Genomic DNA, 26,646 nt, shown 5'->3' on the forward strand with positions numbered 1-26,646 from the left:
TCAATCCTGTTTCCTGATCCTCCCTGATATCCTCGTCAGCCAAAGGGCCTAGAGACCCACCCTGCCACCCCACCTTGGGAGCTGGGGTATTTTAGTTCAGCACTGTGGCACATTCATTCCTGCTCACCAGGTCCTTCATGAGGACTGGCTCCCTCCCTGGGTTACCAGCAGTCTACCATCTGGGAAGGCAGAGCACAGAGAAACTACAGCCCACTGGGCCACTTTATCCAGCCACTCACTCCAGAGGCTGACTTTTCACAAGCCTTAATGGCAAGGCCCAGGCTTCTCGGACTGCACCAGGAGAGACCAAGCCTGTGCCATCACCGAGCTGATTACCACTTCGGGATTCCCTGAACAGTGCCCTCCTCAGGGCAGAAGTGGCTTTGTTCCCTGGACTGGTCCAGAGAGAGTACCCATGGCCTCTTGTCAAGTGAATGAGGCAGCCAGTGAATTTTTAGCCCTGGTCTCTCTACCCCTTCTTTTCAATTATAAACTCAAGAAGTGCTGTGTGACAATAATAATAATAATAATAATAATAATAATAATGCCTGCCCACATCTCAGCCATCAGGGGCTATTTTGAGGGTGAGTAGTAAAAGACAGCTGTTTGCCCTGCTGGTGTAGTACAGAGAAACAGTGTCTGTTTGGTTGAACAGGATTTTTTTTCTCCAGCTGGGAAACGTCACCAAGTGGCCTTTCTGTTCTTCACACATGAAACACACACTATCATCCGCATATTTTTAGTTAATTTATGTCCAAATAGGCCTTTCTCTAGCTGCTGGAAAATGATATTTGGGCTGCAATTACCTTTCACAGTATCTCACAGAAGGGTTTCAGTGCTCACAAAGCTCAGGGGAGAGGGAACGAGGACCCCACCGACTGTAAATCTCTCCATTTGTAGTTATTCAAATCACATATTTTATTACGAGTATGAAATGCATTGTGTCACTCATTTTGGAGGAGCAACTAATGCTTCAAGAAAAGCTTTGAAAAACATTCTATTTAGAAACAATTTTGTCTGCAGCCAACGCAGTGTGTCTTTTTGGGTTGTCTTTTCTCCCAGCCCTTTTCTGTTATTTGTGTCATTTGCATGACAAATAAGACCATGTTCTCCAAAAGCTCACCTGTTCCTGCAGCCTGTTTCTCACCTAAAGTTCTAATTCTCTGTATGTTGCATCATAATCCTTAGCATGGTAATAAATTACAGTGTCACCATCAAGATTGTGGCTTCTGGAAAGAAATAAGCAGCGGGGCCAGATGAACTCTCTCAGAAGATGGAGAGACTGTTTTCATGCAAATTCCTGGCATCCTGGGGAACTAGGAACAGCCTCTTTATTATATAGATTCAATTGCAATTCAGCAGCCAGGAGCCATTTCCACTGGCTGTTAGAAGCTGGTAACACTCAAGAAAGATAACCTTTTAGGCAGAACCTGCTTTTCCTTCCTGGCTGATACCGGTCTTATCTGGAAAAATCACTTTGTTGGTTAGGTTGGGGGAAACGGGTCGGTGTACTTTCAGAGTGCTTTTAAATAGAAGTGTGCATTCCAAAATACCTTCTGATTTTAATCCTTAGAGCCACATTAGACCTCTTGGTCCAGGGCAGTGGGCAGTGACTTGGGAACAGGAGGAGGGAGGGCGTGTCCTATGGATGCACCCTGGGGACAGGACCATCTGTGTCTGAACTGTCTTCAGAGTGCTGCCCAGAGCCCCTCTCACAGGCAGATGCCTCACCCAGGCTGGTCAACTGCAGAGTCAAGATGGCCACTGCCCCACAGGGACTGTCCCAAGGCCCCTTCTGTGGGACATTTTCTGTGCAATGGAAACTTCAGTTCACCCTGTATTTCCCTTGGGCCACAGAGGTACTTGATGGAAACTTTGGGGAAACCAACTTGCTGCCTTTTTCCCCCATCCTTTTGAGATCTTTTGAGGTTTAGTGCAATATTGGCAAATACTCGTCATATATTTATAGCCATTCATTCTCTAACCTGTGGCAGACATTCCTCATGAGTCACGGCCCTCTTCCTTGCTGAGTCCAGATGAAGTCTCAGACTCCTACTCAACCTAGCCATCAACAGCGCTCAGAGTTATACTCAAGATGAGCCCTCGCTCAATCCATGATTTATGCTCGGTAGATATATGCCAGTGGTTCTCAAAGTGTGGGAACCACAGTGGGAACTTGTTAGAAATGTAAATACTCAAACCCTATTCCAGAACAAGTAATTTTGAAAGCCTGGGTTAGGGCTCTGTGATGTGTGTTTTAACAAGACGTCTAGGAGATTCTTATCTACACTCAAATTTAAGAACCACTGTTCCAGGCTGGTGGTTGTGACTAATGACTGCACATTAGACTCACCTGAAGCATGTTAAAATGTTAAAACCTACCAGTGCTCAGGCTTCACCACAACCAGAGACTCTAAATAAATTCTAATACCCACTGGCATTAAGAAAAGGAAAACAGAAAAGAAAAGACCCTTCTCCAGGGTGATTCCAATGGACAGCCAAGTCGGAGAACCACTAGGCTAGGTTTTGTGGGTAAGCCAAGAATAAGGACATTGACACTGCCTTCAACTGTACAACTGAGATGCAGCTGCCTAGGCCTGGAGTGGCCACCTGGGTCTGCGGCCACTCTGGTAGAGCGAGGGTGGATTCTCCCTCAGACGTGGCATGCCTCTCCAGTGAATAGGAGAAGTGATGGTGGCTCCAGCATCATCGTCAGGACTGCCTTCTGACCCCTGTCCGTGCTAGAACTGCCGTGGTGCTGCCCTTGAAGTTCTCACCACACCACACTCACGTTGCCAAAAAAAAAAAAAAAGGCAGTTCCTCAAGGTGTAGACTGGCCTGGGTCTGATCAACAGCACAGAGGGCCCAGGGTTTATCTGCTGGGCTTCCATCAGAGGTATCTCTCACTCCCAAATCCTACTGCCTCCTAATGGCAGCCCATGGTAGCTCTGCCACCTGGGAATTTAATAGCAGTCATTTTCTTTTTTTAAAATTTATTTATTTTTAAGTTTATTTATTTTGAGAGAGAGCACAAGTGGGGGAGGGGCAGAGAAAGGGGAGAGAGAGAATCCCAAGCAGGCTCCACACTGTCTGTGCAGAGCCCAACGTGGGGCTTGAACTCCTGAATCCTGAGATCATGACCTGAGCCGAAACCAAGAGTCAGACAGTTAACCTGACCGAGCCACTCTGGTGCCCCTATTTATTTTTTGGGGGGGGGGAGGGGTAGAGAGGGAAAGAGAGAGAATCCCCAAGCAGACTCTGAACTGTCAGCCCAGAGTTCTATGTGATGCTCAAACTCACAAACCATGAGATCATGACCTGAGCCCAGGTCAAGAGTCAGACGCTTAACCAACTGAGCCACCTAGGCATCCCTAACAGCAGTATTTTTAAGCGAGGGCCTGATAAATTTGTATATACTCAATGTATTAGTTTCCTATAGCTGCTGTTACAAAGCACCACAAACTAGGTGGCTTTGAACAACAGGAATTTATTCTCTTGCTGTTGTGGAAGCTAGAAGTCCAAAACCAAGGTGTTGAATCTGTTCCATGCCTTTCTGTTAGTTTCTGGCTGTTGCTGTAAATCCTTGGCATTTCTTGGCTTGTAGGTACCTCATTCCAATCTCTGCCTCCATTTTCATATGTTATTCCCTCCTACCCATTTTTGTGTCTTCACATGGCCTTCTTATTCTGACACCAGTCATTGGATGTTAGGTCCATCCCCCAATCCAGTATGGTCTCATCTTACTTGGTTACATTTTGAAATACCCAATTTCCAAATAAGGTCACATTCACTGGTACAGGAGGTTAGAACTTGAATATGTTTTCGGGTGGGGGGAATGGGACACAATCCAACCCACACAACTCAATAAATCTTGTTTAATGGTGACAATAATATACTGAGTGGTTTACAAATATATCATTGTGGATCTCCGCAACAACTCCAATATGCTTTATATGTTATAAACCTTTTGGAGAGTTGTTTATTGTGAAATTAATTCAGAGATACTGCATGATGCTCTTGGTCATAAACCTATTGCTTCCAGACTTCAAGAGAATTCCACATGCAGCATGATCCCAATATTTGATGAATAAGTCTTTTATCACCATACTCAGTATTCATGAGTGTCTGGAACCCTGCTATATCCCCAGTGAGACTTCATCCCACACAAGATGGCAGAGGAAAGTACTGTAGCAATGCCCCTCGCCCACAGAAGTATTACTTTTATGGGCATCACTAGGATAAGTAATCAGCAAGGGGAATTGGCACTATGCTAAGACTTTGGCCTGTAAAACTCTACAATTGACTGGGTTTTAGAACCAAAGCTATGAGCTGTGTCTACTTAATCTTATTGTGACAAGAGAATGAACTGGCTGGGAGGCATGGTGGCTATCCATGGATCCTTGAGAGTGGAGCTGAGTCTCATCACTGACTGCCACATCTCCACCAGGATGCTGGGCAGCATGGGTGCTGGCTAGATGCTTGTTGCAGGCTGGCCGAGGCTGAGGGACTTAAAGTATCTCTACACTGAAACCTTCCACCTGTTGGTCACACCTGCTGGCAGTTGACCCTGAAGATGTCTAGATTAGAATTAATCCACTGCCAGATAATCTTTTAGTTCATCAAGTCGCATACACGCAAACACACACACACACACACACACACACACACACACACACACACACAATTATAGTTTGTCTTATACCAGAGTTAAGGCATGTTTATTCTGAAGCAGTGGATTTCAAACTTTTGAAGAATTTCTTGGCAGCCCAACCATTCAATGCAAAGCTTTACACAGCGTGTAAGTCCTGTGGGGAGCCTAGGGCCCTGATGGTGGTGAGAGCCTCCTCCCTCCTCTTCCCTTCTCCCTCCCCCACACCCAAACAGTGACCTCCTGTGGCAGCTCTGGGGAAACCGGGTCCTTGCAGAATCCAGACTGCCTCTCCGTCCGTGGAGGTAGCAGTCATCAGGCACCTTGGAGAAACCCTGTGGAGGGACAGTGCTCTCTTAAATAGCCCAAGGTCGGCCTCTTTTTGCCCATGTGGATGCACATTCTTTTCCAGTGAGCCTCATCTGCTCCTCCCCCTGAGAATTATTCCCTCATGTGCCTTCCCATCCAACAGAGCAAATCACTCCTTCTCTGTGGTCCTTCCTCATGCCTGCATTGGAGAGAGCCAGTGACTCTGAGAGCACTTTGCAATTATATGAATGCAGTGGTTGCGCCTTCTGGTCCAGACTTCTCTTCCAGCAGGAGGACCGTCTTCCCTGGCAAAAACCCTGCCTTCTGTAACACCATTCCACTGCCTTTTCTTCTGGTCTCCCTCCATGGGGCTGGTCACTATGCTCTACGTTAATAGCTTTCCTCTCACATAACCGAAGACGAGTTAAATAATCATCACCATAATTACCTCTGAGCATCAGAAGGCAACGCTCATGAAGTGATGTCTGAAAAGCTGGGAGGAATAGTTTAAAATTCCCAGAAATGAAAGCACCCATCCCTATGCCCCCCTGACTTTCCCTCCTTTGGTTCGCCTCAGAGGTCGGCATCTCCTGCTCTCTTGGCTAAGTGAGAGAGCTGGTGTGACAAGCTGTCACCTGTCGGTCCTGGAAGGCTCTTCTGGAAGGCTCTGCTCCCCCTGGGATTGGTGGGGGGGGGGGAGGGGGGGAGGCGGCAATGACAGGCCAAACTCTGTGTTCAGTGAGGCCCAACAGCACAAGGTGGCAGGAGGGCTGAGGCGCTTTGCCAGCAGGCTGGGCTCCACCACTTTACATGCAGGAGGGAGCAACTCAACAGCTGTCACCGGCAGCCCCTGGGGTCTGCTCCAGACTTGGCAGAGAGGACACCTTCAGACTCCCAATCCGCCTCTTTGAAATTCAGAAGAACGGCACTTTCGAGTCCCCTCCCCCTCTCCCTGACACAAACATACACACAGAAGATAAGCCCTAATTCTCTTACTCACAGACCTACACAGCCAAGCTTTCTGTCTCCCACTCTCCTCTCACACATATTGATAAGTTCTTACGGAGCCCCATTCTCTCTCTTATGCGCGCACGCGCGCGCGCGCGCGCGCACACACACACACACACACACACACACAGTCACCTGAATTAAACTCCTGCTCTCTCCTGCCTCACTTCAGGAGGCAGTTTCTGCTTCTGAGGGAGCAGAAACCCCTCCACGGGGCTGCCAGGCCTTCTCCAGGCGTGGCATCCACCCCAATGGTGGACACTGGCCTCCAGGTGTTTGCTAACTCCCGGTTCACTGGCTGAATGTTCCACCTGTCTTCCCAGCCATGGGTGCCTTACAGATAAAACCAGTGAGCTCATGCATGTTCTGGGGGATGGTGAGAACAAAGCACCCTGTTGCTGCAGAGGCCCAGGCCTGCCCTCCAAGCATTTGTCATGTTGCTGGCATTTGAGCTGAGGACATCTCCCACCACAAAAGCCTGTGGTCCTCAGGGGAAATCAGGACTGTCTTCTTTGCAGGAAGCTGGATGTGCATCTGGGGAGGTCCTGGCCGGGCAGCCGTTATTCCTCTCAGGCCCTGGTCAGGAAACCAGATATAAATACACTTTGCTGCTTGCTCCTTTTTCTGTCACTCGCACTCAGATTAACCACTTACACATTTTAAAGGTATTTTTGCCAAAGTCCAACATGCGTCTCTGGTGATTGGAACAGATCGTGAGAGCGGTCAGTGTAAAAATAGCCTCCTTCAGCAGAGGCTTGAGGCAGATGCAGAGGGGAGGGAGGGAGCCTCCTGTATTGTGCCGGCAGAGCCCAGACAGAGAGAAAGGCCAGGGAGGGAAAGCCGGCTAGTTGGCAGGAAGAAATGAAAATGAGGATCGTATTTGTTCTAGAGGTTGACGAGCTGTGGAGGGCTGCGTTGACGTGTGTCCCCCACTTCACCCTGGGGTGCGGAGTGGCATTGGTGCCCTGCCCTCCACCCCTTTCCCACACTCACCCTTGGGACTGCCAAACTGCAGCCATGCTGGGGTCCCCCTTGCATCCTCACTCTTACCCCCCCGGCACCCTTGCACGCTCCTCTCTGCCTGGACTTTCCTCCTCCCGTCTCTTTGCCTGATCAACTTGTACTCGTCCTCTGGGACTGAGCAGATGGTGAAGCCACAGATCCCAAATGTGTGGCATGCCAGGCCCTGTCCCAAGCACTGTGTGGGCAGTAACCCATGTTCTGCCTGTATAGGTGTGATCATTTCCCCCACTGTGCCAAGGAGAAAGAGTGGTACAGAGAAGTTATGTGACTGGCCCCAGGTCACACAGGTTGGAAGGGGCAGTACTTGTATCCAAACCCAAACAAAGGCTCTAGGTGCCCTTAACCCCACAGGACACTGGCCTTCTGGCTGCTGCTGGGCTCCTTCCCCACCCACTACCTGTGTCAGGGAATCTGTATCCCCTGCGGTTAGGGAGGCCATATCCCCATTTTAAGTGTCTGTTGTCTTATCTACCTCCCCACTCCCTGTGCAGCTTGAGGGCGGGAACCATGGCTGGCTCATCTCTGGGACACCAGCTCCTCAAAAAGTGCCTGGCACAAAGCAGCGCTCACTGCCTAATGTTGACAGGGCGAATGAATGGATGGATAGTCATCCCTTAAAACAGGCCAACGTCTGGCAGACAAGCTGAGGGCCAAGCAGAGAGCAGGTTGGAAGCATCCAGTGTGGGGTTGGAGGGCAAGGAGGAGAAGCAGACCTAAAAGCGAGAAGTGTCTACCTCCAGCCTTGGAATGTCAACCTCCACTGAAAGGCAGGGGGGAATAGCTGGCACCTGCAGAGACCTCAGCGCCGGCCCATTAAACCCAGTGCAGCCCCAGGGCTGTCTGCAAGCTGCAGGGTGAGGAAACTGTTCCCCCCACCCTCAACCCCCTGCAAGAGGTGAAACACAAGGAAAGTGATCTTGTAGTAGGAGGCTCCCACTTTTGTGTTTGTTTTGCTTCTGCCAACCCAATGTTATGAAGGCTACAAATGCTGTGGAACAAAGACAGTCGCACCTGACATCTCCTGGCTCCTTTAGCCAATCTCCTGTAGTAGGGAATTGGGTGTTGGGGTGCATGTACACCATTTACACCCCCTCTACCACCCACCTCCTAACAGTGACATTAAGATCGGTGTGCAGGGAGTTGGGGACTAACGAAGCTTCGGTACAGCCATGGCCTCACGGTGGTGTGTCCACTTATGGCGTGAGACCAGCACAGGTCACACAAATCCTCCTTGAGCCCCTGTCTGCAGGTGCGTAATGGAGGCCTGACCATGGGGCTCGGGCTATCCTGGATGTCCTAACTCACCGGACATGAGGGCAGGAGAGTGGAAAGCACGTGCATGCTGAGTTCATTTTCTCCTGCTTTCGACTAGAAACCTGACAGTTGGGCTGACTGGCTTCTCCTTCTTCCAGGGAGGGAAGATCCCCGTGAGATGGACAGCTCCAGAGGCCATTGCCTACCGCAAGTTCACTTCTGCCAGCGATGTCTGGAGCTACGGGATCGTCATGTGGGAAGTCATGTCATTTGGAGAGAGACCCTACTGGGATATGTCCAACCAAGATGTGAGTGTCAGCGGTACCCAGTCGCCACAAACCCCCATCGAAGGGTTCCCACAGCCAGTGGCATGCCAGCCCCTCCTCTCTGGTTTCAGCTCAGGGCCTCACAACCTGAACTTGAGATGTCCAGACAGGAGATACAGGAACCCCCTTGGCAGCAGTGTTTGAACTAATCAAAGAGTCCAGCATGGAGATATGACAATCCCGATAGCCCCAGAGCCTGTAAAGGTACCTGGGCCAACCCGGGAGCTCCAGGGCTGGTTCCTAATGGCTGTGGGCCATGAAACACAGCAGGCCCAAATGAAGTAGGAGATTCTGCCCTGCTTCAAAGCATGCAGCCCCTGTGTTGTCCTTCCGACAGAGGCGGAGCAGAGCTAGTCTGTGGGCGGGGCCTCTGACAGATGTGCTGTGTTGAACCAGTGGCAGTTTCTTTTTTTTTTCTTTTTTTTTTTTAACGTTTATTTATTTTTGAGACAGAGACAGAGCATGAACAGGGGAGGGTCAGAGAGAGGGAGACACAGAATCTGAAACAGGCTCCAGGCTCTGAGCTGTCAGTACAGAGCCCGACGCGGGGCTTGAACCCACGAACTGCGAGATCGTGACCTGAGCTGAAGTCGGACACTTAGCCGACTGAGCCACCCAGGTGCCCCAAGTGGCAGTTTCTATGTAGCTCACACCTCTCAACTTTAAAGAGAGGAACTGGAAAGGGCCCTTCTTTCCTGAGAGTCTACTCTTCTGGGGGCCTGTCACCTGTCACTGAAGGAGGAGCTGAGCAAGCTTCCCAAAGTTGGTCAGATTCAGATGGCCAGCAGGAGTGGGACCCTGTCTCTGGAGAGGTGATGAGCACCCCTCCAGGCTTTAAGCGTCTAAGATGCTTTAAGCAGAGGTGTTCCAGATGAGACCCATTGCTTCATAACTATTAAGCGGCGAGGAAGCCTTTTGAGGATGATTTGCTTTGTTAAGGCCCCAATCGAAAGTCCTATCTGAATTTCCACACTGCCTTTGATCCTGGGCTGTCCTCGCCACCCCCTCCCCGCCCCCCCCCCCCCCCCGACCATTCCGCTTTTGTATTTTCAATACATACCCTCCCCCTGGAGCTGAGAGGGTTGCAAAACCTGCATTCCTCTGTTCTTACTCTTCCCATCTCCCCAGGGGGCAGTTATTATCTTTCCCAACCTAGCAGCAGGATGAGGCAGGGCTCTCCCCAGTCCAGATCTGCTCCACTGGGCAATCAGCTGCACCATAAGCACCTCCATGCTTGGTGGCTCTGGGGCCCTGTTAACTGGAGAAATCTGGCCTCAGTGAGCCCTCTCTCCAGCCCGAGGTTTAGAGCCATGGCAGGTGCTCAGGCGGCTGAGAAAGGTGGTGATCTGGGAGCTGGGCTCCTGCTGTGAATGTGCGCCCTGATCCCATGGGCGCAGTGGCGTCAGCCCAGGGCAGGTGAAACGGCTGCATTGTTAACCAGGTCCCAGGGCCACATGTGGCGTGTAGGCCCCCTCTCATCTATGATTATCCCCGCCTCGCCTCTGCCCCGTAGCATGTCAGAGCAGTAAGTGTCAGAATTGATGCCGAGGCTGCGCTCATGAAATCAGCCGCACCCGGCTGCATCCATACCGTCAGCTGGAGCAGTCATAAATGTGATCCAGGAAACAGGGAGGCCCTTTTCTGAGACTCTAATCCTATTAAGAACAATTCAGCACACATAGAATGGATTATGAAACTGACAGGCAAGATTTGACATTCAAGATCTTCTCAGCAAATGAATTCACCTCTGCTGAAAACAAATGGAATTTCTGATATTAGACTTCCAGAATTCCCAGATCATTCATTCAGCAAACACTCATTGCTGCTAAGCATTGTGCTTGCCGGTTCCGTTCTCGGCTGTTCCCAGTCCAGCGGCACCTACTACATGGGGCTGTGGGAACATTTAGGCGAGGCGGGGAGGTAAAAAAGGCTTCCCAGATATTTGATGCTTGAGCTGGGTCTCAAAGGGAAGAGGAACATCTGCAAATTAGCAGTTTATTCCAATTTTGTTGTATTTCTCCAACACGAGGCCCCTAAGCATTGTCCCAAGTGCATTTGTGCTCTGGGTGGAAAGCGGGGTGGGGGTGCCTTTGGCCCACTCGGAACCGGCCCGGCCTGAGAGGAAGCCAGGAGGGGCCGCAAGTGGCCAGGCTAGAGCCACACTCATCAGAAACCGCAGAGGTGGTGGCAGTAAAGGGTTCTACAGATGACAGTTGAAAGGCCTTAAGAAAGGGAATTGCAGAGGCAAGTCGGAGTGCTGGTAATTGGGCTTCCGGAGCCCAGGAAGGTCTTTGAACATGTACAGAGAGTTTGTCAGCCAGAGAGAGAACTTGGAAGTTCTGCTGCTTGGATCTGATTGACAGAGATAATGAGAGTGGCAGTGTCTGTGGAGAGGAGCTGTGGTTTTACTGAAACATCAGAGCTCAACTTAACCCCCTCTGCCCTGGTTCCTCCACTGCTCCGAGCTTCTCCACTTCACTCTCCCTTGCGGAAGGTGGAGCAGGTACCGCCCAGCTCACTAATAGGAAATGTGGTCTGAGCGAGGCTAGGGGCCCTCTCATCCCTCAGGAAGCTCTAGTCACTTCCCCGAGGCACATGAGTCAGACCGCCTGCCCCGTCCCCACCCAACCCATCCAACCCCAGCCCCCAGCACGTGCCTTCTCCGGGTACAGGGGAAACAAAGGCAGCCCCTCTCCCCTCCCTGCCCCAGCTCTTGAGGGCCCAGAGCATCGGCTTACGCTGGCCGTCAGAGGCCCGAAGAGTTGCTGCAGACCACTCCAAGTGAGGTGGCAGCCTGCTCTGCTTGGGTGACAGTGGCCTCTCTCGGGCTGGTTCTCTTCACCACCACACCCTCACTCTTGCTTCTCTCTGGAAATGCCATCTGATCTCATTCTAATTGCCAGTGTTTTCAACATCCGTTTATCTCATCCTGTTACAGACCAAGGAAGGGGGCCCGACCCCAGTTTTCAAGTCTGCTCAGAAGAATACCTTACACCCCCCACCTTGGGCCAGATCTTTCCACACAATTCAAACGTGGTCACTGGTGTTTACAGCCATCAGGTGGTCGGATGGAAGGGGCTTCTCCATGTCTCCTCCCAGTTTCCCACACCTGCTAGCAAGGCAGGTGTGACAGAGAATGATCCCAAAACCCCATTAGAGGACCACAGTTATTTTTTTTGAAATAACGATGTTTTAATTTGATTACAAGTTCTATACTCAGGAAATTTGGAAAACACCCAGATTCTTAAAGAGAGTAAACCCCTCCAAAGGCATAGCACTTCAACGAAAGGCTTGGGTAGATAGATGCTACCCACACATCAATTAATGACTTAGGTAATTTTTTCTTTGGGGTGGAAGGTAAAGGTTTTTTGTTTTTTTTTCCAATGTGCAGGAGGCATCAATGCTCCCAGAATATCAGCTTGAGTAATGACAACAAAATTATGTAGAAGAGATAGCAAATGGCACGAAGTCCCATTTTGTAAACATAGCATGGCTATCCTATATCCTGAAAGGTGAGAAATAGGAATCTGGCCATTAACCCCCCACTATGTGCTTCGTGCTTCTCAAAACACTGTGGCCCTAGATCTGCAGTGACCAGCAGCAGAACAGTAACCTCCTTTGCAGGGACAAGTACTGTAGTAGATGTGGCAGGAATGACAGCCTCCATCTGACGAAGATATTCCCTCTACCATTCCTTCATGCGTATGGTGCTCAACATCACCTCACTGTGTCGTGTAATCTTTTTAATAACCCTATCTGTGCAATTTCCAGAAGTCAAGTGACTCTTCCAAGGTTCTGGAGCTAATAAGAAGTGAAACTAGGATTTGAACCCAGGCCTCCAGTGTCTTCGCCCCTAGCTACAATGCCACACCATCACCAGCACCATGTGGGGGTCTGCACTCCTGGCCGACCCACAGGGAGGAGGGATCAGTGGTTCTGATATCCTCTTAAAAAGAAACCGTACCAGACAGGCACGGGAAATACAAAACAAATGGCAGGATAGTCTTCAAAATTTCCAGTGAGGTGGCATGCGGAGGAGACAGGGGAAGCGTAGCTAAGTTGCATTTAGCCCAGACCTCACAGACGGAAGACTCAGTCCATGTATGGGTCCCAGTCTCTTGGTGCTCTGCCAGGAGTGGTTGGGCCAGCTGGTCACACCATGGAGATGTGCCCCCTGACTCCAGTACTCCTTCCTGTTACAGGGAGACGAGAGGAAACTTGTCAGTGGGAGGAATTAACTACTTGGGGCTCTGGCACCACATAATTTGAGCAGAGATGCCAACAGTTTAGGGCAACATGAGCTGCCCTGCACTGGAAGACTTTGGGGTCCCCGATCCCCATGAGAAGTTGAATATGGACACTAGCCCTTCCTGCTGGCCCTGCCTAGCTTGTCCTTAAGGAACCCAAAATGAGCTCGGGGGCCATTCAGTGGATAATCCCACTTATCTCCACAGTGAGTGGGGGCTCTGTGACAGGGCCCCTGGGTCTGGCTGCCTAGAAGGAGCTGGAAAGGGTGCCAGTTTATGAGCCAGGCTGATGCGAATGATGCCTGGCCACTCCTCCTCATGGATTACTTGGTTTAGCTCCATACCCCTGTTTCCTGCCGTGAAGACATCAAACAGCTCCAAGGACTACTCTTCAGGTCGAGATTACAATGGCAGCCCCACAGAGGCCTCGGGAAGGTGGGCTTCAAGGTGTTCCACACTTAAAAATCAGACACCTCTATGATTTATTCTCAGTCCTGCCATTTCCTAGCTGTGGGTCATCAGGCAAGTTACTCCACTGTGTGTGCCTCTATTTCCTCACGGGAAAAATGGACTGTAATGCCCTCCTTAGAGGAAAGCAGGTAATTTGATTGACAGGAGTTTGGCGGGGGTAAAAATTTATCGGTGAAGCAACATACTATTCAAAAGTGCACGTTCCCATTCACCAGTTTGTATATAGAACTGATACCAGTGTGGTTTGTATCCTTGTTTGTTTTTCCACCACCTAGAATAGAAGGAATAATACACCTTGATTATCTCTAATGACTTCAGGTCATATCTCATGCCCCACTCCATGTCCTATATCCTGGGCATAGAATTTGTAAAAATACAAACTGATTGAAAATACTTTCTGACCGATCTACAAAGTTTAAAAAAAAAAAAAGAAGAAGAATCCGTTGAAATGAATCTGACATTTTTTAAAGTAGAGGTAAAAACACCTGAAAATCTCTGAACTCCAAATTATTTCCTTTGTTGTTGAAGGTGCTTGAACTGTTTATTTTAATATAAAATCAATGTATAATTATTATAGAAAGTAAGAACACAAACGAGCATGAAAAGCACTCGTGTCTACCTGCCCAGAGGCAACCGCCATTTAATGCCATGCCATCTATTTTTCCGGGGTCTTTTTTATGCACGTGTATAATTACTGTTTTTTTGTTTTGTTTTGATTTTTGTTTTTACAAAAGCAAGATTATACTATACCTGCTCTTTTCCCTAAGATTACAGTGTGAGTATATTTCCATTTCAACAGATACATTTTTACATCACTTAAAGGTGCTCATTGTACACCAGGCCTTCCATCACGGTAGGAGGGCACCGTAATAAATTCCCATGTTTAGCACTGGGTCATTGACAGTTATTTTTGCTATTACAAAAAGCACAGAGCAGTCATAATCTATTTAAATGAATTGGAAATTAAGATATAAAGTGTGAAATAAGCTCTTGCAACCATATGAAAAGCAGACCAAACTATGTAAAGATTCTAAGATCTTGACAAAATTATCCCCTGGAGCCTGCAAAAATTACCAAAACCTCATTGGCTATATTCACTTTAGTTCACCTTGTTATTTTGACCGTTGTCATTGCACTTAACTGATTTGTGTAGTCAAATTCTCTTCAAGCCAGTTCATGTTGCTGCATCATGAAGGTCAAGGCAAACAATGCACAGGAAGCATCGAGAGTGGCCCTAGCATGGAGTAGGCTCACTGTTAAAGGCTGATTCCTTCCCTCCTTTCTCTTCTCTTAGCAGTGTAAGGATGAGGCCACCACAGGCTTTGGTGGGGGTCCTTTATTTTTTTTTAATTTTTTTTTAACGTTTATTTATTTTTGAGGGACCGAGCATGAGCGGGGGAGGGGCAGAGAGAAAGGGAGACACAGAATCCCTAGCAGGCTCCAGGCTCCCAGCCATCAGCACAGAGCCCGACAGGGGCTTGAACTCACAAACTGCGAGATCATGACCTGAGCTGAAGTCGGAATCTCAAACCGGCTGAGCCACCCAGGCTTCCTGATGGGGGTCCTTTATAAAGAACAAATGTCCACTAGGTTTCCTGTGTGCCATCTCATCATCACTGCCAGCTGCAAAATTGGGCCTGATGTCCTCTTAAAGAGAGGAGAAGCTCAAGCTATTCACCAGCTCATTCTTTAGTAAGCATTTACAGAGATCTAGTGTGTGCCAGGCCTCACTGCGGGTACTAGGAACAGTCTAGGGGGGAAAGCCAAGTACACGTCAAATCCATTATGGAGAGAGGTATATGAGCACAGAATGAGGGAGGCTCCATCCTTGGGAGCTACTTTGTGAATGACTGGCGGGTGTCTCATCACCCAATCATACCCGTTCCCATGTGTGTCACTACAGGTCATCAATGCCATTGAGCAGGACTACCGGCTGCCCCCACCCATGGACTGTCCAGCTGCTCTACACCAGCTCATGCTGGACTGTTGGCAGAAGGACCGTAACAGCCGGCCCCGCTTTGCGGAAATTGTCAACACCCTGGACAAGATGATCCGGAACCCGGCAAGTCTCAAGACTGTGGCAACCATCACCGCCGTGTGAGTCTCGTGGAATAGGGTGGTTTGTAGGTGTGGGTGGTCTCATAACTAGGGGCAGGCCCAATAGCAAGGCTGCTAGCCTTTTGATCTATTGAGAGCAAGGGTGAGGTGGCTAACCTTATCCACTAATGGAAGAGATTCCAAGACTTCCTGTTTCCTTTTTCCTTTCCATCTTTCTAAAATATTCCCTGCCTACAGCATGGGCTATAGACAGATATCAAGATACCTGTCTGGGTCTCCACTGTCTGCTGGCTTCAGATGGGCTGGGCACTGGGCTCTGTAATAATTGAATGTGTCTGAGAGGAGTGGTATGAGGCCCCACTTCTGGGAGATCCTGTTTCCAGAAGGCACACTTTTTGTTAACCACACAAGGTAGAGCTGCAGACTTGGAACCTTGGCCAACCTATTAGCCGCTAAAGGCCCTGATTGCTATGGGACACAGAAATAAAAAGCCATCGGATTTGTTGTGAGCAAATGCACAGAACAATTTTCATCTCCTGTCAGTAGCTGTCAGCTGTATATTATTCCTCTACATTGCAGTGTTAACTGACTTATTAATATTTCAACCAAAGTTTATTGGGCATGTATGTGCTAAGCACTGTGCCCCTTGCTGACAGTATAGAATGAATAAGATAGACATGATTCGTGTCCTCATGGAACTTTGAATCATTTAGGAGGGGCAAGACCAGATGATCACCCAAAGAAATGCAAAATTGAGACCTTGATAGCCACTGTGGCAGGGAGGTGCGTGGTGTTGGAGAGCATGGATACATGTGATACCTGGTGTCAGGGAGGCATCTCTGATAAGTGTTATTCCAGTTGAGCACTGAAGGGAGGAAATGCATGAATTGAATGAAAGGAAGATGGGAATCAAGGGACAAGTGTTCCAGACCAAGGAACAGCATGAACAGAGGCTCGAGGGTAGGAAGGACAGGGCCAGTGTGTTCTGAGTCCAGTCTGTGAGGGGACTGGGTCAGGGCTGAGGCTGGCAAGGTGAGCGAGGGCCAGACTCTCAGAACATGTGGGCCCTGCTAAGAATTCTGGGCTTGATTTTCAGAGTAGCGAGCACCCATTGAAGGATTTGACACAAATCAGGGTCAGGGTGAAGGTTATGGACATGATCGCACCTGCAGTTTTCAAAGAGCACCAGGCCACAGTGTGGACCTTATGTTGAGGGGAAGGAACATGCGTGAAGACCGACAGGAGAATATTGCAGGAATAATGGCAGAGAAGATAGGGTCTTCAGTCAGGGTAATGATGCAGAAAGAGGTGGATGAGTATGAGATATTTTGGAGGTCAAATCTTTAATTCTTGGTGAAGGACTGGGCATGGGTGTTGGGAGTTGAGGGATATATTAAGGTGGCACCCTGCTTTGTGGATTGGATAGTGAAGTGTCTGCTTTGAGAATGTCCCAGAGAAGATCAGTGGAGAGCTGCTCTGTTCCAATTAGCTGAGGATAGAACCAGGAAAAAAAAAATGGTACCAATAGATTTGGGAAGGTTGTAGTGAACTTTATATATTTTTAATGGTGAAACTTTGGATGGTAAAGCTCCTAGGTTCCAGTTTACAAAGGAGTTATGGGCCTTCTCTTCCCTCCAGACTTCATGCTGTGTCAGTCTAGCTGTCTGAGCTGACTGATGCGAGACAGGGCCCATAGGCAGGGGTACCAGCCATCTCGCCTCCAGAAGTTATGCCCACTCAGGATTCTGTAAGGCAAGAAGGGTCAGCACAGGGCTCCCCTGTAATCTTCATCCTGTCAGGAAAGAATTCTCATCCTACATGAAGTCTGCTGTCTGCCCAGAGTGTGGCTCTATCCCCGCACCTTTGCAGCTGTGGGGTTACCTGCTTCTCTCTCTCTCTCTCTCTCTCTCTCTCTCTCTCTCTCTCTCTTTCTCTCAGGCCTTCCCAGCCCCTGCTAGACCGCTCCATTCCAGACTTCACGGCCTTTACCACCGTGGATGACTGGCTCAGTGCCATCAAAATGGTCCAGTACAGGGACAGCTTCCTCACCGCTGGCTTCACCTCCCTCCAGCTGGTCACCCAGATGACATCAGAGTAAGTGATGAGAATCTCCTCTCTGTACCCCGTGGGTGGGGATCAAGGCTCCTTCCCTGCTATTGCTCATGGTACAAGTCTTGATTTCTGCCTCACCCCCAGAGCTCCACTTCTGTATAGAATCAGATCTGGTGGCGAAGCGCCCTGGAAAGATGGAGGGGTGGGGTGGGGAAGCTGAGGTCCAGTCTGGCCCCAAATGAGAGTTCTTCAAAGTCATAGCCGTATGTCATTTGCCTAATCATCAAGACTCTCTCCTCCGTTTGTTTTCAAACTTAACCCATCAAAAAGAGCATCCAGATGGAAAGAACACAGCCAGCCAGCACTTTCAACAACATAGCAGGAAGAGGCACTACACTGATTCAGCAACAATCTCAGACGTGTGGGGAGCTCATATTCGTACTTAGCGCGTGTGAATAAGCATACATTTCCATCTCCCACAAATTATTTACCAGTCTGCAATTCCCACAGGAGTATGGAGGAATGCGAAAACTAAAATTATTCAAATAAGATGAGAGCCAGAAAGGGTCTTAAAGATCCATTAGTCCGTCATTTCCCCAAGAATGTTCTGAGCAGCACCAGTTCTGCGAAATGTTAATAGGTTCTCCTTGGAAAAAAGGTCCCATGGTCAAATAAATTTGGGATATACTGCGTACTTTATCACCCTTTTGGAGATTCACTACACATATTAGCATTCTAAAGGCCATGAGAAATCCTGAAATAAAGAAACCCATTTAAAATTATTAAATACTGTGGAACCATATTTTTGAGGGGCAGGGTTTCGTGGAACTGTAGTTTGGGAGATACTCATCTACTTGTACTCATTCCATTCAGCAGATTCAGAAAGTAGGTGAATTAGTGCCTGAACACTCAGTGCTCACGAGTGGCAAAGCAGGGCCTGAGGGCTTCTTTCCTGATGGCTAATTCCGTCTCCTTCTACCACTCCACCCCAGGGATACAGTGATGCCCGTACATGGTGGCACACTGGACTCACCTGGGAATCTTTAAAAAAATATTGTTGCCTGGGGCACCTGGGTGGCTCAGTCAGTTAAGTGTCCAACTTTGGCTGAGGTCATGATCCCACAGTTTGTGGGTTTGAGCCCCGCATCAGGCTCTGTGCTGACAGCTGGGAGCCTGGAACCTGCTTCAGATTCTGTGTGTGTCTCTCTCTCAAAAATAAACATTACAAATTTTTTTCTTAAACATATTGATGGCTGATTTCCATGCCTAGATCTTCTGGTTTAAGTGGTATGAACTGAGACCTGGGCATCAGGGTGTTTAAAACTCCCCAGATGATTCTAACATGCAGCCAAGGCTGGAAACAAGTTGGCAAGGGTCAAATTTTGAATAGACACATCCCCCCAGAGGAGACTTCACCAGCTGCCTGGGCCACAACGTTTATAGACAACATGGGGGTTGGTGGCTTGTGATACACATTTCCCACGGTAGAGGACTGGTTGGTCCTCCGGGCAATTGACAAACACTTACTGATCGCCTGATACATGTCAGGCACAGTGCTAGGTGCCAGGATTCCCTCTCGAGGTGGGCCAGTTGCTGAGTCCCAAGGGAGAGGCAGGGTCCCATCCAGCCCCAGCAGTTGAACCTCAGAGGAACAGCTTCTGTCCCAGACTCCTGCTTTGCAGTCAGTCTTCCTGGAGTCCCACTCTACCTCTTTTTTTTTTTTTTTTAATGTATTTATTTTGAGAGAGAGTGCACAAATGAGCTAGGGAGGGGCAGAGAGAGAGGGAGAATCCCAAGCAGGCTCCGTGCTGTCAGTACAGAGCCTGACACAGGCTCAAACTCATGAAAACCGTGAGATCATGACCTGAGCTGAAACCAAGAGTGGACGCTCAACTGCTCAACCAACTAAGCCACCTAGGCGCCCCCACTCTACCTCTTTGAGGTTGATTCTTGCCAGAAATGATGGAAGCTCCGCTTTCCCTAGGGAGATGGCTTGAATGTGCATCTAGCCTAGCATCCACTAAACAACAGAATTCATTTTTTAAATGTGAGTTCATTTTCCATTGATGCCATATAAAGGCAGTCCCTGCCACTATGAATTATTGTCAGGCACCACCATCACCAACAAATGCAGCACTTACCAGTGGAAAAGCAGCTTCCCCATCTTGCAGAGCTGGCATGGATGCCCTAGATGACCGGAGAGCCCGGGTTCAGGGGCGGCAACGGGTGCTCATGCTGGTGGGGCTGTGCCTGCTTCCTCACTGTGATGTGGCTGAGTATGGAGCCATCACCCCCTAACCCCCCACAACTGGAGGAATCCAATGGAGCAATTTCCTCAGTCTGGAAAAGGAAAAATTAAGGGATTTAGTTCAAAGTAAAAAATGCCCACACGCTATTGGAGCAATTTAGTTTGTTTCTTGAGAGATAAAAGATGGAAAAAGAACATGAGCTACTAAATAAAATAGATTGCAGGACAATTTGTGAATTCAGAATTCAAGTGTGCCTCTCAGAAGTGTTTGCTGAAAAGACATGGACAATTTGACAATCTGAGCCAGCTGCAGCTCTGAGGGGGTTGACCGCCAGCTGTAAGGGGGTGTTGAGGAGAGCACAGGAGCCTGGTGCAGCCTCGTGGGTCTGGTGTACAAAGTGATCTGCTATGCCAGGGGCAGGGGCCTTTGGGGGAATATAGTCAGGACCTTAGAACAATTCTGAGAGCAGCCCTACAGGGTGGCTGAAAACCAAGTAGTCTTGAATTTGAACCCCAGTTGCACCACCAGTTAGTTACCTGCTGTGTGATCTTGAGCATGTTACTTAACTTCTCTGAGCCCTACTTGTCCATAAATGAGCAAAAAATAAGAGTACCCATCTCATTGGTTTGTGGTGAAAGGTTAATGGAATAATGTATACAAAGCACTTGGCCTATTGCCTGCCTACAGAATGCACGCAAGAAACAACTGCTGTTAAATTATTATTACTGACCTTGAGTGGTTTGTCAATTTTCATGAACTGCTTCCTTAGCTATACATGAGATAGTATATGGCACATGAGAAATACTTGAGCAATGCTATAACATTATTATCATTAACTAGGGAAAGATGCATGGGTCTCCCCAAAATTAAGACTCACAGCTTAAAGATGAGTACAATCCAAACCCCTATCCTAAACATATTACTTAGATTCCTGCTTGGGCAGATATTTGAAAGTTATTTTGAGATCACCCTTCTTAAAAATTCATGACATTAAAATTCAAACAGAGGCAGAAAATGGAAACTCAGGGGAAAAACATCAGAAAACCCAGCAAACCCCACATCTTTTCAATCTCAGTGGGTGATCACTAATTTAGGCAGAAAGCTCCGCAGCATAACTGAAGCCCCATATCGTGTGTGCGTGGAGTGTTAAAACACACACACGCACACACGCGCGCGAAAGTTCCAGTCTGCCTAGGGTCATGGAAACAATGAAGGGGCTGCTCCAGCCAACACCCATACATGAGGAACAGGGCACGACACTTCCAGGATTGTCTAAGTTGGGAGGGGGCCGTTGGAGACGAGGGCCACTGCATGAAGCAAATGAAATTGAGCAAGAAAATACCTATGTAGGCATTTGCCAAAGACTTGGGTAATCTGAGTGTTGGATTTTAAACACTTTTATTTGCCTACCCACCTAATTCAAGAGCTTGCCTTCTGTGATGAGTTGTGATCCTTGAAAAGCTGCCGTAACACTAACGTGCCCTTTTCTGTGACTTTTTCCCTCCTAGAGACCTCCTGAGAATAGGGGTCACCTTGGCAGGTCATCAGAAGAAGATCCTGAACAGCATTCATTCTATGAGGGTCCAGATGAGTCAGTCACCAACGGCAATGGCATGAGAACTCTCATTTTCTGGGGGGAGGAGAGGAAGGAAAAGGACCATGCTCAAGAGGGAACCAGAGGTTGACCACTGTGGAATGTTCTGGAAAGAGTGGCTTCTCAGCTAAGAAATGCATTAAATCAGTGAAGAAGAGACTGGACCTGTTCTTAATAGGCAATCTTCATTTCTTAGTGACAGAAGCATGTATAAGATGCCGTGGGAAACCAAAACATAATAATAAAAATATGAAAGGGTGATGTTCAACAGAAGTGAAGACAAAACAGTATGCATCGGGGCAACCAAGAGTAAACTCCGCTCCCACTCGGGGCTGGAGTCACCGATCCACAGGAAGAAAGGGAAGGAGGTAGAGGGAAGAAACAGAGGCAGTTTTCCATTTTCTTCCTCACCAATGACATTCTTTTCTTTTCTCCTTTTGTACTCCTCCCCACGAGCCCTCTCCCTTCTCCCACATCCATTTCCCTTTGCTCATGACTCGTGTAGGGAAGTTTCTTCAAACAAACCCCAGCTCCTGAGTCTCCAGATGTCGTTCTGTCAGTTGCCAAAGGACTTTGCTGACCACTGCATGGGGGATCCAACCAATTCAATTAATGTCTTCATATTGAAGAAGAGATGTACCTTCAATTGAAAACCTTGTTTTTCTTTTGTTTGCATTTTCTGCAAAAAGGAAAAAGAAACCACAAATTGGAAAAAAAAAAAAAAGAAAAACCTGTTTCCGTGTGCAGGAGCACACATATGTATGTCTGTGTTATAAAAATGACTGTGCTTGTTCGTAACAGATGCAAACAAGAAAGAAGAACCGGGAGATCTTTGCCCCTGGAAAATCCAAAGGGGCTGGAGCGTGTTGTTGGTTTGGTGTTCTGGTTGGCCCAGTTGGCCTATTGGCCCAATGGGGAGAGAGAGCAGGGAGAAAAATAAAATTAAAGGGGAAAAAACTCTCAGGAGCTTGCAAATTCAGACAGGAAACAGGTGAGTGGTTTGAATTGGATGCAGTGTGGGCCATTCTAGAATGATACTGACTGATTATTCTTGGTAACATCTGAAGAGAAGGAGAAGGAAAGTGTTTCTGGAGAATGTTCTTCCACATCCCTAGAATCTGTAATTCAAGAGATGGCAAGGGAGAATTCTTCTTACCTTATTTGTGGACTGGCTTAAGCCGTGTGGCATCCGAGGAATGTTTCAAATGTGTCTGTGTTTCTCCACATTCCTTCTTGTACCTCATTGTTCAATTCACTTTTGTAAATTCCACCTAACATTTAAATATTTTTAATTTCTCCTTTTATCTTAATCTCCTTGCTAATTTTATCTGTCTAATTAAAATGAGCAGAAGCATGTCTGGGTTTACATAGAATGGTGTCAGCGTGTGTGTTCTCAGACCCCAGTGGGTCTGTCCCCAAGTTACAGGAAAATCCTTAATGACTGTCCTTCTTCCGCCTCATATGAGAGGGAAGAAATACATCCCAGATCCTGTGCCTCCCAAGAAGCACTATATATAAGAATCATTCTCACTGATGTGACCCAAAGGAAGAACTGAATGAATAAATATGAGGCTCTGAAGAAGTCACTGGCAGATAAATATAAACAATCACCGATAATACACCATCAGCCCTGATTTCAGTTTGCACATTGCATTTGTGATGTTCATATCCAGGCCAGTTTTGTAAAAGGCGCTAAAGACTATTTTAGACTGCTTGCTTGTGGTGTGTCTGTGAACAAGCAGTTGGAGGGGAGGGTGTGAGCCAGTAAAGGAGCCATAGTTCCCATGTGGCTTATTTAATGTAAATTGAAAGTGAGATGAGCCTTTTCCCCCTAGTCCTCGGTAACTTTGTACTTGGGGAGGTCTTACCTTCTGAAGCTCCTTCAAAGAGGCTCATGGGCCTACGGGTACAGCTCTGATGCAGGGGAGCCCGATCTGAAAGCATCACCCTTGTGTGTAACCCCTGGGGGACAAAGGGAGATGGACAGAAGTATCTCAGAAGATTTGCATATGGTTACAAAGAGCCCCAACCCAGCATGTAGCGGGTAGAAGAGAAAACTTCCCCTTATTAATAGCGTAGCAATCCCATGCACAATTTGCTAATTACCCCAAAGACCTGAATCCATGAAGTGTCTTACAAGCCTAGGCAATTTGACTAATCTACTCTCAATTTTCCATAGGAATGAATTTTAATTTGTCACCAAATTTCTCAGGCAGCATCCTTAACCTGAAGTCTTCACTGTGCTTCCACCAGTGCCAGCCCACCTTCTGGCTGTCCACAAAGCAAGGTCAAGGTGAAAGTCGGGTCACACCCTTTGGTTTGGTTTCACCGTAAGATCCCACAAAGGAGACAGAGAGTGTGTGTGAGAAAGAACCCAAGGGCACATGGGAAAGCACGAGGGGTCAGCAGAGCCAAGGCCAGGGCACCTGGAGGCATAGTTATCAGTGGGAGGGGCATGGCCAAGCTCTGGACATGCCCCCCCCACCCCTGCAGATGTTCAGCACAGTTCAGCATGCCAGGCTTCCCCACCCCACACCCTGAAATGCGGTATATCTCTAGTGATTGAGACATCAGGCCTTCCCTCTGTAGCACGGGGCCAGTCACCGACCTCTCTGAGCCTCTATGTAGAGTCAGATAGTCGTAACCACCTTTGATGAGGCCTAACGCTCCTGAGCAGGTTCTCTATGCCAAGCACAGTCTAAGTACTTTGCATCTATTAACTCTCTTCTTCATGAGCATCTTATAAAGCAGTAGCAGATACTTCATCACCCCCAGTTTTCAGATGAAGAAACAGAGACAAGACCTTCCCTACATCACACAGTGGTGGAGTCAGGATTTTGCCTCAGCAACCTGATTCCATGCTCCTACCACTTTCCCAGGGGGTCTCACACTTGAGCACGCATTAGTATCATCACCTGGAGGGTATGTTGAAACACAGATCACTGGACCCGACCAACAAGTTTGCTGACTCAGTAGATCTGGGGTGGAGTCCAAGAAGTGGCCGTGTGGTGCTGACGCTGCTGGTCCAGGGACCACACTTTGGGAGCACTGCGTTACAGTAACCTGCCTTCCTGGAGTTAGTAACAGATGTAAAGTTCTTGACTCCAGGAGTGATAGTTATTAAAGTTCTTCTGCCACCGGCAAAGAGACGAATGAACCCTCACCCTCTTGGGCAGGAAGCGATGGGAGAGGCTGGTCTCTTGCACAGGGGTATCTGTGCCCATTGACAGTTTGGTGCCAAGACACTTTACTCACACCCTCAAAAGAGAGCTCCCTGGGGAGAATGCTCACTGGATCAAGACCCCAGGCCTCTGAATTTCAGTTAGACAAGTTACTCTATCACCTGGCAGAGGATAAATTCCAATTCAGCTTTCTTTTTTTACATTTTTTTTTTTTTTGAGAGAGAGAGTGAGAGCAAAAGAGGGCATGTGAATGAGTGGGGTAGGGGATGTGCAGAGAGAGAGGGAGAGAGAGAATCCCAAGCAGGCTCCACACCCAGTGGTGAGCCCAACGTGGGGCTCAATCCCATAACCACGAGATTATGGCCTGAGCCAAAATCGAGAGTCAAATGCTCAACCAACTGCGCCACCCGGGAGCCCCCAGATTCTTTCTTAAAAACACGTTTTGCACAGTGGACAGAAGTCTGTGGCCTTCTAAGTCAGCCTAAAGACATGGAACCTACGGCCATGCTATGCAGCCCAAGATATGACTTACAGATGGGCATTCTCTGCCAGGCACACCTGCAGCCACCAAGGCTCATGTGTGTGAGGACTTCACAGGGGACAAGTGGGCAATGTTTAATTAGTACCCCTGGCTCAGGGGTTATGGGAATGGAAGTGATTTGTGGAAAAGCCTTAAAGACTATGATCCACCTCTCTGTGCTTTCTCCCTGCCCCCCCCCCCCCAATAAAGGAAGATGGTAATGAAGGATACCAAGTAGATACATCTACAGAGCAGGTGTTTACTGTATCATCTGAAGATCACTGGAGCTCATAGATGTCAAACAGGTACCTATACTACTAAAATCACACACCTGCTCCTACCCACCGCCTCCCTCTTATGCCCCTGACCCTTGCAAAGTTATGTGTAGAGCTGGATCAGTGGAGTCCCCTAGGATAATCGAAACCAAGTAAGGACAGAAGTTACTCTTCGCATGTATTTGTGAAAAGAACAGAAACCAGTGAGGATTGAGGAATAGAACTCCAGGAATATTGTGGACAGGAGGAGTTGAGACATCCGGCAGAAGGGTGAGAATCTACAATGTGTCAGTTAAAAGTACAAGATTCTAGTACAGGTTTTGTTCTAAGAAGGCCGTGGTGAGCTAGTCTGGGAACCTCATTACCATTTCAGAAATAATAATGGCTCTGACCCCCACTGAGTAAGGGCAAGTGAGGCAAGGGAGAAGCACAGCCATGATGGAGTAGTAGCAGCAAACAGGTATCATCCAGGATTCTCTGCCACCAAGAAGGCTCAAAGGACACTTAAGATCCATGTCAGAGCGAGCTTTGCTTTCATAGAGACGCCTTGCAGTTCCTATAGAAGTTACAGGGTCATTTTCAAACATAGCCAGAGGTCTTGCATCATCTAAGATATCAGTGGGGCTAGTGGTTGGTGGTGGTAGAGGGGAATCACTGAAACTACAGAAAGGTTGTCAAAAGGGGGAGGGCGTGGCTGGATCACACTGAAAGCTCATTCAAGTTGATTGAAGTCAAATGGTGACTATGTTCACCACCAGGGAGTCTCTTGAGACCAGCAATTTCCAAAGAACAGGTCCACAGGGGCCTGAGAACAAACTCTTGGTCCCTCTCAAAGAGTGCCAGCCCTGGTGGTGGGCAGGTGGGGGTTTAAGTGTTCTGCACATCCCATTTAAGGGTAGGTGGGATGGACAGCCTTGGGCAGTGGTGGATGGACCTCCATTGCACACCTGGCAGGAAAGGAGAGCCCTCTGCTCTTTTAGCCCCACCCCTGCATCCCTCCTGAGCTGACCCTGTTTTTTAAGGCCCTTGATGGGTTCCTTTGTTGCTGGGAGTCATGACTTGGCACACAGTGTTTGTTCTCAACCAGAAACTTCTGGTGATCCCCAGAGTGAGAGTAGACGCAGGTCATGTCTTAGTCACCTTCATACCTAGCACCCAACACACAGCCTAATACATGGAAGATGCTCAATATATATTTGGTGATTTAAATAAATCTGAGTTGAGAAAGTCTTACATATCATTCTTTTACCTACGAAGTCCATGACCTTAAACAGCATGCTTTTAAAGAAACTAATCCCTAGGTATTTAGTTGGAATCTTTTCTCACTTACTCTTAACTGCTATCAACTGTAAGCTATTCTAATTTTAGTTTTGTGAAGTTTAACACACTCCTTTTCAACCCTGTCTGCATCTTTCACACGATGTCACAAT

General features: G+C 48.1%; 1 protein-coding gene across 1 annotated transcript in view; it reads left to right on the forward strand.

The window, feature by feature from the left end:
* Positions 1–21,635, forward strand: part of EPHB1 (EPH receptor B1) — a 143,294-nt gene extending 121,659 nt beyond the window's left edge. Inside the window, exons 10-13 of the mRNA XM_032594577.1 lie at positions 8,401–8,550; positions 15,190–15,383; positions 17,283–17,438; positions 21,154–21,635. Coding sequence (XP_032450468.1) covers positions 8,401–8,550; positions 15,190–15,383; positions 17,283–17,438; positions 21,154–21,262 — 609 coding nt within the window. The 3' untranslated portion in view covers positions 21,263–21,635. The remainder of the gene's footprint in view (positions 1–8,400; positions 8,551–15,189; positions 15,384–17,282; positions 17,439–21,153) is intronic.
* Positions 21,636–26,646: the final 5,011 nt, after the last annotated feature.

This window comes from Lynx canadensis, chromosome C2 (assembly GCF_007474595.2).
Source record: "Lynx canadensis isolate LIC74 chromosome C2, mLynCan4.pri.v2, whole genome shotgun sequence".
NCBI classification, from domain to species: domain Eukaryota; kingdom Metazoa; phylum Chordata; class Mammalia; order Carnivora; family Felidae; genus Lynx; species Lynx canadensis.